The sequence below is a fragment of the Convolutriloba macropyga genome, chromosome 9, assembly GCF_964194025.1.
Source record: "Convolutriloba macropyga chromosome 9, txConMacr16.3, whole genome shotgun sequence".
Lineage (NCBI taxonomy): Eukaryota > Metazoa > Xenacoelomorpha > Acoela > Convolutidae > Convolutriloba > Convolutriloba macropyga.
Genome location: NC_134476.1, coordinates 6,553,443 through 6,569,317, shown reverse-complemented (window position 1 = coordinate 6,569,317; position 15,875 = coordinate 6,553,443). Strand labels below are relative to the sequence as shown.

At 33.5% G+C, this 15,875-nt stretch overlaps 1 protein-coding gene across 1 annotated transcript in view; it reads right to left on the bottom strand.

Annotated features, from left to right (window-relative positions):
• The window catches only part of LOC142345953 (uncharacterized), a 54,800-nt gene extending 39,142 nt beyond the window's left edge, over positions 1 to 15,658 (bottom strand). The window contains exon 1 of the mRNA XM_075398420.1: positions 15,273 to 15,658. Within this exon, the coding sequence (XP_075254535.1) occupies positions 15,273 to 15,468 (196 nt within the window). The 5' untranslated portion in view covers positions 15,469 to 15,658. The remainder of the gene's footprint in view (positions 1 to 15,272) is intronic.
• Between the last annotated feature and the right edge of the window lie 217 nt (positions 15,659 to 15,875).

Here is a 15,875-nt window from a genome sequence, read left to right as displayed (position 1 = left end):
ACAGGTCACTCCAACTTATTAAATTACAGACACTCTCAACCCCCCCCCCTCCAACTACTTACCGCCCTCCCCCATATAGCCTCCCCCGCCTACCCCCTACCCCCTACCCCTATCCACCTACACTACACGCCCTCTTACCTATCCCCTTTCACCTTCTTGCCCCCCTTCCCCAATCCCCCCCACCCCTACCTTCCTAACCTCTCGCCTCCACCTACCAACCCCCTGCCCACCTTCCTAACCCCACCCCTGCGCCACCCTCCAACTACCCCCACCTACCCCCTCACCTACACAAAACCCTGTAAAAAATGTCTGCTTTTTCCAAAACAGTTGTTTAATGTGATCTGTTGGGCTCCTTTTGTTTTTTCTTGTGTCTATTTTTATGTTGTGAGTTAAATTACAGACACTCTCAATCCCCCCCCAACTACTTACCGCCCTCCCCCATATATCCTCCCCCGCCTACCCCCTACCCCCTACCCCTATCCACCTACACTACACGCCCTCTTACCTATCCCCTTTCACCTTCTTGCCCCCCTTCCCCAATTCCCCCACCCCTACCTTCCTAACCTCTCGCCTCCACCTACCAACCCCCTGCCCACCTTCCTAACCCCACCCCTGCGCCCCCCCCCCCTCCAACTACCCCCACCTAGCCCCTCACCTACACAAAACCCTGTAAAAAATAATGTCTGCTTTTTCCAAAACAGTTTTTTAATGCGATCTGTTGGGCTCCTTTTGTTTTTTCTTGTGTCTATTTTTATGTTGTGAGTTCGGATAGGGTAGGGTAGAGACTATAACGCACGAGGCTTTGAGTCGTTCCCGGTATTCTACTGGTAAGTTTTTCTTTCAGTGAAGATTAAAAGAGATTATATTAAGGCATATTTTCAATGAACGGATGTTATGGAACAAAAATCTGTTAGGTACAACTAAAATTGAGGTCGACAAATATTCAAATATAAATGGAAAAAGGCTGCTCGTTAATGTGCGTTTGCACCAAACTCGTCTACATTTTTAGTTTAATTGTCAACCAAATGAAGGTATAAATAAAATAGATTTTTGAGTTTTAAAAAATTCGTTACACAACCTAACTACTATCCGAATTACATATTGCCATGCCTCATTACAGCGCAATATAGATCTGTCATTGAAGAGACTACGAGAAAAAAACAACAAAATAATGAACAAAACTTATACGGCAAAAACTCAATATCTAAATTTGAAAGCACCTAGGAACAACGTCAAAATGCAATTAGAAAAAACCTTAACTTAACAAGTTTGCTTCTTCCTAGCTCAACAGCAGATGCAAAAATCTGTTAATGAGACTACGTAGCAAGCGAAAATCAAAAATTAATCAACATGTTATAAACCAAAAATTTTCAAAATTCGTAAAAATCCTTAGCACTTAACAAAATAAGCCTCGATACTTTTTTTTAAAAAGTCATTACGAAACTAATACGACCTGTCTTTGGTTAGACTTAGCCATAGAAACGGACTAAAGATGCAGAAAACTCAAAAAACCACAGACAATTTGCAAAAACACAAATTATTACCACCATGAAAACCATTGGCTATTATCTGAATATTGTATTTTTAATTCATTTTTTATTTATACTAATACAAATAAAAGACATACAATGAGAGATAAACTGAACTCACTTGGGCCACAATTGAAAACTTTTGAGATCTGTAATTACGCGATTGTGCTGAAAGAAGAGAGAAAGAAACACAAAAATTGACCACTCAAAAAATGTTTATGAAAACACACTTTGTCCAACAAACAAAACATCAGGGACGAAAAAATATCAGAAGATATGTTATTGTTTGAAATACAGGAAAGTCGATGGGACCTCTCAATGATGAAGATATTTTACATCTTCAAGAAACTAACAAGAAAAACTAAAAAAGTTGAAAAAAACTTTGAAAATGTATAAGAATAATAATTTAAAGACTATTTGCTATAAACTGACTACTACAGGTAAGATGTTTCATTAATTCTTTAATTACAAGCATATGAGACCGGTCAGCAATTTATTTACGGCTACCTACAGAACAAAAAACAGGCAAAAATAGCAAATTCAAGAAAAAAATTTAGCGGAAAATTGTCGAAGGCATCAGAAAAGTTTTCAGTACAAACTTTTCATCTTTCATATAATTTTTTAAAGGCAAGAGGAATTTTTTTAACAAAGTGACTTCAAAAAATCTGCAAATTTGTACAAATACATTAAAACCACCAAATTGTAAGGAGACTGTAGTATCAACGCCATTAATTTCAATAGCTCTGAACTGAAGCCTGTAAATACGCTTAATTATGCCATTAAGCCAAGTCATTGACTAAGAAAACAACCACAAAAAAGGCAAAAAAAAAAACAAAATTTCAGTAAAATAGTGCGGGAAATTTTTGAAGAAATTTAACCATAAGCCCTTCCCTGAATACTTTATCTATGGTCATTTGAACGTCTTCTCTCAGACAATGAGAACTATCAGTAATATCATAGTGTGATAAGATTACAAAAAGAACCAAAAATAAGAAAAAATCTTCAAAATAAAAAAATTTGAAAACTGTGGCATTTCAGACGTAAATCTAATAGGTACATGATAAAACCATTAACCAGATTAATTTTTGGTTGCAGTAGAAAATACGGGCTTCGATTTTGAGGACTTGCTAACAGTTAAGGAAAAAAGTTTAAGCATGGTTTTTTTTTTCAAAAAAATTTTTCGAAAAATTATTTTTAAAGTTTTTACGGACATTAAACTCAATCGATTTCAAGGGAAGTCAATAAACCATCCCAGATATACCCTGATGAACTGAAAATTATGTTTTTCATGCATATGTAATCATTTTGACATCACATTAATTCTTTAATTCTTTTGACTAAGAAAACAACAACAAAAACAGGCAAAAACCAAAAAATCACTTGAAAAGTTTGAGGAGAAAGTGTTGAAGTCATCTAAACCATAGGTTTTTCTCTTGAAAACTTAATCAATAATCCATTTAACGTCTCCTCTAATCCAATGTGAGCTATCTTTAATAGGATAATGCGATAAGACTTCAAAAAGAACCTATAATACAAAATATCCAAAAAAAAATGGAATCTTGTTGCATAGAAGTCATATAACAATTAGTTAGAAGAAAAAACCCTTAACCATATTTTGGTTTCTGTAGGAAGGAAGGGGGTCCTGTCATCACTGAGATTGACATGAAGTTTACGAAAAGAAAATTATGATTTGTTAAATAAAAAAAATTTCAAAAATTTTCCTTTAAATTGTTAACAGTCATTAGCTCTCCACTCAAAGCACTAGATAGGTTCACTTAAAGCTCATTACGAAATGTATTGCACTTTTAGTCAATGAGTCTCTGCCATTGAACTCCAACAATTTAGTCAAACCTCAAAAAGAAAATCAGAATTTCATTTAAAATTACAAAAAGTCAGAGTCGAAGCCAAAAAAATATGAGCAATTCCTTGAAAACAAATATTTTGTTCATTGGACCTCATTTGACTGTGAATGAGGTTGGTCTTAAACGGAACCTCGATATGAAACGTGAATAGTCTCTAGGTGACTTAAATACAAAAAAAACATTGAAAGTTTTCTAAAAAAAGTGCTCTCAAATAGAAATTGATTTTTTTATAGTGAACTTCCGTATGAGACAAGAACTGGTCTTTTATCGCTTTTAGTTTATTTGGAAGGCAAACTTGATTCATTTTGTGCCGTGAAAGGCAATTTTGAAATTCCATTTTTATAGAAAACATTTTAATTTGAAGACTATTACACTTAAAGTGAACAAATTATGCCAAATATCCCGTGTTCACACAAAACTTCAATCCTCGATACCTCCTCGTAAAAAACAAAATTCGAAAAAAAATCTTTTTAATACTGAATTCTACGCTCGACGAGCTTTTTTGATACCACTCACATTTCTCTACGATGAATATATCGATCGGCCAAAATTGTCTGAACAAAAAAACCCATTTGAGTATATAGTTCCTCCCCCCACAGGTGGGGTCGGAAAAATTAGGTGTTTCACAAAATTTTCTTCTGAAACTTTTTATTTGCTCAGACATACAGAGGATAAGGAGGACGATTCTGGTCGACTGCTGAAATTCTGCGCTGAGTAGCACGACTTAAACCCGCTCTGACTAGACTGAGTTTGATCGCGCACAGGACGTACAAGACCAATCCAGGCTAGAATCGGCTCTGATTAGACGGCCTTGAGTTAAGGAAAGATGTTCTGGACAATACTGGCTTGAAAAATGAGAGTGCCGATTGGACTTGGATCACGCACTGGTTCTCCGTAACAATTTGGTTTGAAATTTAACCCCACTCTAATTCTGCCCTTTTGTTCTTGGCAAAAAGAGCTTATATTTCAAAATTGTACATTAATTATGTTTGTGCAAATTTCTGTTTGAAAAATTTATCGATTCAAGAATTGTTGAATGATTGATTTAAAGAAAACATTGTTAATTCTTTTGACTATGAACTATAAAATACAGAACATAGTTTAAAGGCAATGTAGTGTTAAAAAGTATAAAGGAAACAAACGTCACATATTGGGAAAGTTTAAAGTTGTATTAAATTTACTATGTGTTAAAATATCGACAAATTATGAGAGATGAATTATAATTAAAGATGAAAACTAACTCAAATTAGGATTTTTTGTAATAACAGATGAATGAGTAATGTAGAGTCGAAAAATTTTAACCGGTTGAAATTCGCAATATTTTGACCAAAAGTGAATTTAAGAACCTGAATTTATTTTTTAAGGAAAATGAAAGATAAAGAGAAAATTACTAATAAAACCCAGACAAAGAGAGCTTAAAAGCCGTCAAAAATAGCCCCGTTTAGCTTTTTGTTGGGGTGATATCCAATCACATGTGCGAGAGTCAAAAATTAAATAATTTTTGGAATGATGCCAAAAGTACTATGTTTATAGCAGATGCTTAAATAATTTATATTATCAAGCAGTATTTGATCAGTTGAACGGAAATTGAAGTAAAAAAACTCCAGATAAAATTTAGAAAATGTATATTTGCAAGTCTTTTTTATTAATGTTTTTCGCTCAGATAATCATAAAAGTGTCATAAAAAGATTTAAAATGGTTGCAATTTACTGAAAGTCTGCGCTATCCAAGCCTGTTCTCAGATCCAGTGGATTCACGCACAGAAGATGGTTCAAACTATTCAGATTATCAGACCATCGATGTCGGCCCTGATTACACTGACTTGAGTTGCGCGAACACGATCCAGACAAAACTGATTTGCGCATTTGGTGAGCCAAACACAATTGGACCGTTCACCGTTTTTCCGGCCTCAATTGGGTCGCCCACTGGGATACATTTTCAACACAGTCTGGGCTCTTACCTGGTCAGACCATATGCGGATGGCACATTAGCTTCAAGTTTCTGTTACTGGGCTGTTCATTATCCACTAAGTGCGTTCTTATAGTAGTTCTTAAAGTAGTTCTTACATAAAGTAGTTCTTATCAGCAAGTGATAGTCGCACTTGTGATGAAAGAGTTAGAATTATTTGATTCCAGAATAAAAATTCTTCATCAAAACGCCAGAAAATTAGTAGGACAACATCTGCTGTTGATAGAACTCATTCAAGACATTGTTTACAACTCCATAAATGCGTTTGGTGAAACATGGTTGTCACAAAATTATCCGGAAGACTGTTTTCGAAAATATCGCATCCAAACAACAAAAACAAAAGGTGGTGTTTATTATAATTTACATTCCGAATTTGTTAATACCTCGTCTCCGCGATGATGAAAACCGCTTTCCGGATACAAACTTTGAAATTCTATAGGTTGAGTTGAACATACAAAAAAAGAATTGCTTTCTAAAATTGTCATACCGTCACGAAAAAAACTTGTAAACATATTTTTGGAAAAATTGGTTTTGGAAATTGATCGTGCTATGGCTGAAGGGAAAACTGTCATACCTGCTGGAGACTACAACTTAAACTATTTTGCAAAACGCGAGAGAAGTCTGCAGCAATCTGTAATTTCTCCATGTGATCTTAAACCATCGTATATTGATACAGCTACAAGAATGCTTAACTCTTCAACTCTTATCGATTACATAATAACAGATGGTTTTGAAACAGGCATAGTAGCCGATACAATTTTGAAAACTGATCATTTTGCAAAAATGACAGTTCCTAAATCTGTGATGCAAAAATAAAAAAAATAGCAACAAATTTTTTTTACAAAAAAACTATTCAGCTATAGTGTCCCAAAATTTTAATAAAAATTCAGACAGTAGACACTTTTACGGTGCAGTGTTGGGAGATGTGATGTTATTAGAATTGCAAAGAATTTTTGAAAGAGCATTAGCACTACATGTGAAAGAGCATAAAGTCTGTTTTATTAGAAAAGAAAAGCAAAAATATTTGCTTCAAGATAATTGGCTATGTAAGAAAACAACAAACAGTTTTCAATAATTAGCGATGACGAAACTAAAAACGATTTAATCCGTCAAAATGCAAAAAAAACAATTTCTCTCAAGTTTTATGGAGTTAAACGTTGAAAAAGCAGATGGAACTTCATTCAATATCATCGTATTAAAAAAGACTCGATCAAATCTTCAATCTTTTTAAAACAATTTTTTTAATAATATGACAAAACCTATGGAAATTGCAAATCTTCTGAATTAGAGATTTTCTACTCCAGAAGAGTTCATTGGCTTGCAACAAACAAACAACACTCCTTCTAAAAGTGCTACGAGAAAGTGTTTCAAGTTCCGATATATAGCAACCAAGCAATCAAATGTGCTCATAGATTCATTGCATACAAGTGAACCACTTGGTCCTTCAAAAATACTGGCTTGGGCAATAAAAAAGCTAAAACAACGCTAGCAGAACCACCATGTTATCTCACTAATCAGTTCATTACAGAGGGAAAATTTCCAGAAGATCTTGAAAAGTTTGTGTAACTCCACTTTTCAAAAACGGAAATCCCAATGAGCCACTCAATTATAGATCTATTTCTGTCACTTTTGCTCTGTCAAAAATTTATGAAAAGTTGTTCTTTTTACAAATCTCTAGTTTCCTAGAAAGGGAGCAATTGTTGTCTATTAGTCAATTTGGTTATAGAAAACAAGTGTCAACAATTGATAATATACTGAAACCAACAGAACAAATAAGATTAGTACTCAACACAAAAGAAATGTTACATGTGCATGTTTAGATTTTTCAAAGGCTTTTGATTCTATAAACCACAAAATACTGTTACGGAGTCTTAAAAAATAGGTTTTGACGAGCATGCCACCAATTTATTAGAGAATTTTTTCAGTGAAAGAACGCAAAGAGTTGTCTTAAACGGAAATGAATCTGATTGAATAGTTTTGAAAAGAGGAATTCCACAAGGTACTATTATAGGACCTCTATAATTTAACATTCACGTCAACGATTTAGCAAAGATTGTAGAAAAGGATTGCACGGTCGTATAGTATGCAGACGAAACTGTTCTTTTTACATCCGACACTGAAGAAATATCGTCAAAAACAAATTTCGAACAAAACCTCTCAAAATTTTTTGATCTTTTTTAAAAATGTCCCAGTTAGTGGTGGACAAACAAAAAACAGATTATATTGTCTTGAGCACCGGGAAGCAGTTAAGTATAACTGCTCTGAATGTCGACAATGAGAAATTAGCAGAAAATAGTGTGAAGTTTTTTGGCGTAATTTTTGATAGCGAAATAAATTTTAATGGATCAGTTTAAAAAATTCTTCAGAGAATGGCTTGTGGAATAAATGTTTCGAATACACCTAAAAAAATTACCAGAGAAAACCAAAATTTTATTACTTAATGTGATAGTGATAAGTCTTCTACATTATTCCGCTTTAATTTTGATAGAGCTGCAGAAGTCATTACTCACAACGTTAGAAAAACAACTGAATTGCGGAATAAAAACCATTTTCAAAAGGAGAAAATACGATCGGTCAACAGATCTCAAACTTCGCAACAAAATAATGCCAGTCTCTTTTCTCTTGAAATATCATTGCTCAATTTTTGTTCGCCTACTCAGCAACGATCTTCTAGCATATAAAAGTGAACCTCTCTCTACCATAAGAGTAAAACAACATGACAGGTAAAAAAAATGTTCGATAAAAGAAAGAACAATAAGTTTTAACTGATTATTTTATTGCACAAGCCATTCCAATTTAGAATAGTTTACCTTCTGATATCAGACTGAATACAACATCGAAAGCTTCCTTAAAAAAACTGGAATAATATTTTTGAAAGATAACACTTAGAGCATTAGATTTTATTTCTTATTTTTAATCTTCATGATGTACATAAAAGATTTTCAGAACATTTCATGCTCGCATTTTAGGTCATTTTAATACTAATGTAACGTCAAACTTTTGGTTAAGTATTTTATTGATTTTATAATTCTACAAAATGTTATATTCTGAACTTTACATTGCCTCTTTTACCGTTTGCGTTTTATTCTTATGTGTAGCAGAGGAAATTAAAAATATATTTTTTTCAAGACTGGAATGCAAAAATCTGTCAAATACTGGCAAAAAACACTTTGTTTCCAAACTCTGCAGGAGAAAACGATGGTCTAAGATTCTTTCAAAAGGCTATATCCTCTAAGTTTGTCAGAAAAAAGTTATCTGGCAAAATTTGGCGGAATAATGGCTGTCTTTTCATCTTTCGGCGGTAGTTTAACTGGTGTGTATCTGGCTGAAAAGTCGCTTTCTATCAGGAATCTGGTAGAAATGGTTACCGTATAGAAGTCTGCCAGAACTTTAATCTAACAGATACATCGTCTTGTAAAAATGTGCCACAGTCCTACAAGTTTTCATCCATTCTTTTGTAGTTAGAGATGGTTCCGATCGGAAGTCGGAAGTTGGTCCGACAAGATTTGATTTTGAGCGGAATTAAGTTTGAGAAGAGGAGAAAAAATTTTTTAACTCCCTAGTTTTTTAATAATTGTTTAATGAAGAGTTGTTAGCCCCAACATGAGCAAACAACACAACCAATTCGGTGTGATTATTTAATTTAAGTAACTTTTACTGAACTTCGCAGAATTTTTTAGGTCAGGTGTTACCTAATTGAATAAGAAGGAAATGGATATCAGTTTCATAATCTCTAAGCATTTCTGGACGAGTGTTGACAGCAAAACATAAAATCAAAAACAGTAAAGACACTTTTTAACCAGACATAAGTTTAGAATTTTCCAATTCTTGCGTGTACAGTTTTAACCGATGCTTTTCTCAGTGATTCTCGAATTTTCATTGTGTAAGAACTGATAAGATGCTGATCAAAAACATTTATCGTGTAAGATCTCATCTGGTCTTACACGATAAAAATTTCTGTGGCATTTGAACTTTAACCCTGTACGGTCTGATAAGATACTTATCAGATTTTATAAGATAACTATTCAATTTTGCTGAATTCTTATCTTATAAGATCTGATAAGCATCTTATAAGTTCACGTAGGGCAAAATTTTTATCGTGTAAGATCTGATGAGACATGTTTTAATGATTTCAATATTTCCGTATAACGTAGTCAAGTTTCTATGAAAATAAAAAATATTTTTGGTCAACTAACCAATTATGAAACTGAAAAGTGTTTTTTGAGTCCGTTTTTGCGGCAGTAATATTCTGAGTCTCAACTAGGTACTATGGCTCAACTTAGCAGTCTGAGAAAATTTTGGTCTGTGAAAAAGATTTTGTAGCCTAGTTTGATAATCACTGTTTCAAAAAAACCACGGATACTCGAATAACAGTTTTCACTATATCCTATAAGTCTCGAAAAATATATAAGATATTTTTCTCTTTGTTACTCTGACACTTAAGTGTTGCATGCTGTAGTTTTTTTGCTACTGCTTGAAGGCAACTCTGAATTGTCTTCAAGTTGAAGAACATGCCATTTTTTTATCTTATAAGATCTGATAAAAATCTTATCAAAAAGATGAGTTATAGTTCTGCAAATGTTTATTTTCAAGATCTTATATGATTCTTATAAGATCTCACACGATAAACAGGTTTTGTTGGGCTGAATTTTGATCTTGTAAGATCCAACGAAAGTGAACTTTAATTGTGTAAGATCTTGGTAAAAACTGTTTATCGTGCAAGACCTGATAAATTGTCTTACAAAGTCTTAGCCGGGCCACGCATTATCTTATAGGTTTTTGTAAGACACTTTTGTAAGAAATTCGTAAGATCTTAAACGATGAAAACTCTCAAATGTTGGGGTTGCAATTGGTTCACACTGTCAAAATAACCCACACCGGAAAACAGTCGCAAGTGGAAGTTGTTTACATGTACTTCATGTCGAATACGTTTTCCTAACTGTGATAAATTGCGTGTAATTTTGATGTTACTGACTCTTCGTTTTTTTTTACTCAAACGTGTGTCATATTCTTTAAACGTCCAGTTGATTTCAACATAAACTTTTAAGGGCTAGGATTAATTTATGTTTGATTGCCAGAACTTATCCAAATTTATACCGAATTTTAGAAAGTAAAAACTGAAAGCTCCTCTTATATTTAAACGTTGCTCTAACCAGACAAACAAACAAACAAACAAAGAAACAAACAAAAACGACCATTTTGTGCACTACTGCATACAACTGCAATAAATGGTTCCGATTCGGAACTCGGAAGTTGGTCCGACAAGATTTGATTTTGAGCAGAATTAAATTTGAGAAGAGGAGAAAAAAAATTTTTAACTCCCTTTTTTTTAATAATTGTTTAATGAAGAGTTTTCCTAACTGTGATAAATTGCGTGTAATTTTGATGTTACTAACTGTGATAAATTGCGTGTAATTTTTTCCTAACTGTGCGTTTTATGTTTTCCTAACTGTGATAAATTGCGTGTAATTTTGATGTTACTGACTCTTCGTTTTTTTTACTCAAACGTGTGTCATATTCTTTAAACGTTCAGTTGATTTCAACATAAACTTTTAAGGGCTAGGATTAATTTATGTTTGATTGCCAGAACTTATCCAAATTTATACCGAATTTTAGAAAGTAAAAACTGAAAGCTCCTCTTATATTTAAACGTTGCTCTAACCAGACAAACAAACAAACAAACAAAGAAACAAACAAAAACGAGCATTTTGTGCACTACTGCATACAACTGCAATAAATGGTTCCGATTCGGAACTCGGAAGTTGGTCCGACAAGATTTGATTTTGAGCAGAATTAAATTTGAGAAGAGGAGAAAAAAAATTTTTAACTCCCTTGTTTTTTAATAATTGTTTAATGAAGAGTTGTTAGCCCCAACATGAGCAAACAACACAACCAATTCGGTGTGAATATTTAATTTAAGTAACTTTTACTGAACTTATCAGATTTTATAAGATAACAATTCAATTTTGCTGAATTCTTTTCTTATAAGATCTGATAACCATCTTATAAGTTCACGTAGGGCAAAATTTTAATCGTGTAAGATCTGATGAGACATGTTTTAATGATCTCAATATTTCCGTATAACGTAGTCAAGTTTCTATGAAAATGAAAAACATTTTTGGTCAACTAACCAATTATGAAACTGAAAAGTGTTTTTTGAGTACGTTTTTGCGGCAGTAATATTCTGAGTCTCAACTAGGTACTATGGCCCAACTTAGCAGTCTGAGAAAATTTTGGTCTGTGAAAAAGATTTTTTAGCCTAGTTTGATAATCACTGTTTCAAAAAAGCCACGGATACTCGAATAACAGTTTTCACTATATCCTATAAGTCTCAAAAAATATATGAGATATTTTTCTCTTTGTTACTCTGACACTTAAGTGTTGCATGCTGTAGTTTTTTTTGCTACTGCTTGAAGGCAACTCTGAATTGTCTTCAAGTTGAAGAACATGCCATATTTTTATCTTATAAGATCTGATATAAATCTTATCAAAAAGATGAGTTATAGTTCTGCAAATGTTTATTTTCAAGATCTTATATGATTCTTATAAGATCTCACACAATAAACAGGTTTTGTTGGGCTGAATTTTGATCTTGTAAGATCCAACGAAAGTGAACTTTAATTGTGTAAGATCTTGGTAAAAAATATTTATCGTGCAAGACCTGATAAATTGTCTTACAAAGTCTTAGCCGGGCAACGCATTATCTTATAGGTTTTTGTAAGACACTTTTGTAAGAAATTCGTAAGATCTTAAACGATGAAAACTCTCAAATGTTGGGGCTGCAATTGGTTCACACTGTCAAAATAACCCACACCGGAAAACAGTCGCAAGTGGAAGTTGTTTACATGTACTTCATGTCGAATATAATTTCCTAACTGTGATAAATTGCGTGTAATTTTGATGCTACTGACTCTTCTTTTTTTTACTCAAACGTGTGTCATATTCTTTAAACGTCCAGTTGATTTCAGCATAAACTTTTAAGGGCTAGGATTAATTTATGTTTGATTGCCAGAACTTATCCAAATTTATACCGAATTTTAGAAAGTAAAAACTGAAAGCTCCTCTTATATTTAAACGTTGCTCTAACCAGACAAACAAACAAACAAACAAAGAAACAAACAAAAACGACCAGTTTGTGCACTACTGCAAACAACTGCAATAAATGGTTCCGATTCGGAACTCGGAAGTTGGTCCTACAAGATTTGATTTCGAGCGGAATTAAATTTGAGAAGAGGAGAAAAAAATTTTTAACTCCCTAGTTTTTTAATAATTGTTTAATGAAGAGTTGTTAGCCCCAACATGAGCAAACAACACAACCAATTCGGTGTGATTATTTAATTTAAGTAACTTTTACTGAACTTCGCAGAATTTTTTAGGTCAGGTGTTACCTAATTGAATAAGAAGGAAATGGATATCAGTTTCATAATCTCTAAGCATTTCTGGACGAGTGTTGACAGCAAAACATAAAATCAAAAACAGTAAAGACACTTTTTAACCAGACATAAGTTTAGAATTTTCCAATTCTTGCGTGTACAGTTTTAACCGATGCTTTTCTCAGTGATTCTCGAATTTTCATTGTGTAAGAACTGATAAGATGCTGATCAAAAACATTTATCGTGTAAGATCTCATCTGGTCTTACACGATAAAAATTTCTGTGGCATTTGAACTTTAAACGTGTACGGTCTGATAAGATACTTATCAGATTTTATAAGATAACAATTCAATTTGGCTGAGTTCTTATCTTATAAGATCTGATAAGCATCTTAAAATTTCACATAGGGCAAAATTCTTATCGTGTAAGATCTGATGAGACATGTTTTAATGATTTCAATATTTCCATATAACGTAGTCAAGTTTCCATGAAAAAAAAATATTTTTGGTCAACTAACCAATTATGAAACTGAAAAGTGTTTCTTGAATCCGTTTTTGCGGCAGTAAAATTCTGAGTCTCAACTAGGTACTATGGCTCAACTTAGCAGTCTCAGAAAATTTTGGTCTGTGAAAAAGATTTTTTAGCCTAGTTTGATAATCACTGCTTCAAAAAAGCCACGGATACTCGAATAACAGTTTTCACTATATCCTATAAGTCTCAAAAAATATATAAGATATTTTTCTCTTTGTTACTCTGACACTTAAGTGTTGCATGCTGTAGTTTTTTTGCTACTGATTGAAGGCAACTCTGAATTGTCTTCAAGTTGAAGAACATGCCATATTTTTATCTTATAAGATCTGATAAAAATCTTATCAAAAAGATGAGTTATAGTTCTGCAAATGTTTATTTTCAAGATCTTATATGATTCTTATAAGATCTCACACAATAAACAGGTTTTGTTGGGCTGAATTTTGATCTTGTAAGATCCAACGAAAGTGAACTTTAATTGTGTAAGATCTTGGTAAAAAATGTTTATCGTGCAAGACCTGATAAATTGTCTTACAAAGTCTTAGCCGGGCAACGCATTATCTTATAGGTTTTTGTAAGACACTTTTGTAAGAAATTCGTAAGATCTTAAACGATGAAAACTCTCAAATGTTGGGGCTGCAATTGGTTCACACTGTCAAAATAACCCACACCGGAAAACAGTCGCAAGTGGAAGTTGTTTACATGTACTTCATGTCGAATATGTTTTCCTAACTGTGATAAATTGCGTGTAATTTTGATGCTACTGACTCTTCTTTTTTTTACTCAAACGTGTGTCATATTCTTTAAACGTCCAGTTGATTTCAGCATAAACTTTTAATGGCTAGGATTAAATTATGTTTGATTGCCAGAACTTATCCAAAATTATACCGAATTTTAGAAAGTAAAAACTGAAAGCTCCTCTTATATTTAAACGTTGCTCTAACCAGACAAACAAACAAACAAACAAACAAAAACGACCGTTTTGTGCACTAGTGCATACAACTGCAATAAAAGGCCGTTGTCAGCCAGAAATTGTTATGAACAAATGCCAACTCTATGAAGCCCAATCTTTTCATTAGTTTTTTAGGTCTAATTGAGCCAAATTTCTACCTTTGGTTATTCCTATCATTTTTCCCGATAACTCCAATTGATAAAATGTGAGTGATTTGATGAGATCGTAGGAAACCGGGCTTGACCACCATAAATGTTTCTTGGAAACCATACGTAAGACATGTATGGTTGTATGGCTTCTTTGATACCATACATAAGACCATACAAAAACTTAAAAGCGATCTCAAATGACTTCTTTTGGGTCACGTAGTACAACGAATAAATCGTAGTGACCGTTGGCCTTCAACAAAAAAATTCTCTGGTGTCTCTGATATAAAATGGTTCTTTGAAATCACAGTAAGAACAAACAAGAAATTTTGCCTTTCTTGGATGGAGCCATTTATGATCTTACGTATGGTCTCCAAGAACCATTTATGGTTTTAAAGAAGGGTCAACCCGGGTATACGGTGTAAATTTCACTGGTTTTTTCATGTCTTTTCCACCATTGTCGTGATATCATTGTCGTTTTTGCTTATGTTCAAGCTTACAAATTCCGCCTAATAACAGCAATAAGGATAAAGTTTAAATTTCCATATATTTTACCATATAGATCAATTGTCCGGTCACAGTTTGTTAGAAAGTTGAGACAGAACAACCTCATGTAAATTGTGCATTAGATAAGCTTGACATAGCTTGACAAGAGGCTCTACTTATTCAACGTGTACTTGGCTAGAGTAATGAAGCCTTGAGGAACAAGAAAGAACGTGGGAACGGGTTATAAGAGATGCCCGAGTTTGAGAGCTTAAGACCAGTTGGTGTAATTGGGTTGCACACTAGGCTTGCAAGTAAGAGATGCTGGTTCGAATCCAGTACAGGTCCATTTTCACAGTAGTTGCACCTGCATAGATCCTCTAACACTGTTCATTAATTTCTGACCAATTAAAGCGGATTTCCAAACTTACCGACACTGTCCAGAACTAAATCGGATTCCATATAAACCACGAATCCTTGATTAGTGCATTCCAGGGTTGTTTTCTGGCTGACTTCCGCCTGGGTGATTGCACCCACGAAAAATCCACCCCAAAAACAGCCCAAAACTGTGCCCAGAAGGAACAATTTCAAGGGCAACGTGGACCGGACTAAACTTGCCGGTGTCATTTGATAGCCGGCTATCAACTATATACTTTTTTAAATATATAGATTCAAATCAATATGTGTCTTTTAGAAACGACAGCATGCAAAAGTTATAATTCATAAACAAGTTACATGATATTTGATAAATAATATTTTTACGAGCCGTGTAGTTTTCATATTCATTGTATAGTTTACGTTTGTGTTAGAATGCAGTAAAAAAAAACACACACACACACACACATAAAACACATAAAAATGATTGTTGTACAAAACCGCATGTGTTTTTGAATATAAAGCAAGCCAAAAATTCTGAACGCCTAACTTGTTAAAGAAAGCATTTTGCGATAAACAGTCATTTGACCGTACACTTAGCTCATATAAGTTTATTTGTTTCATAGAGATTGAGAAGATTAAATAACAATGAATGACTT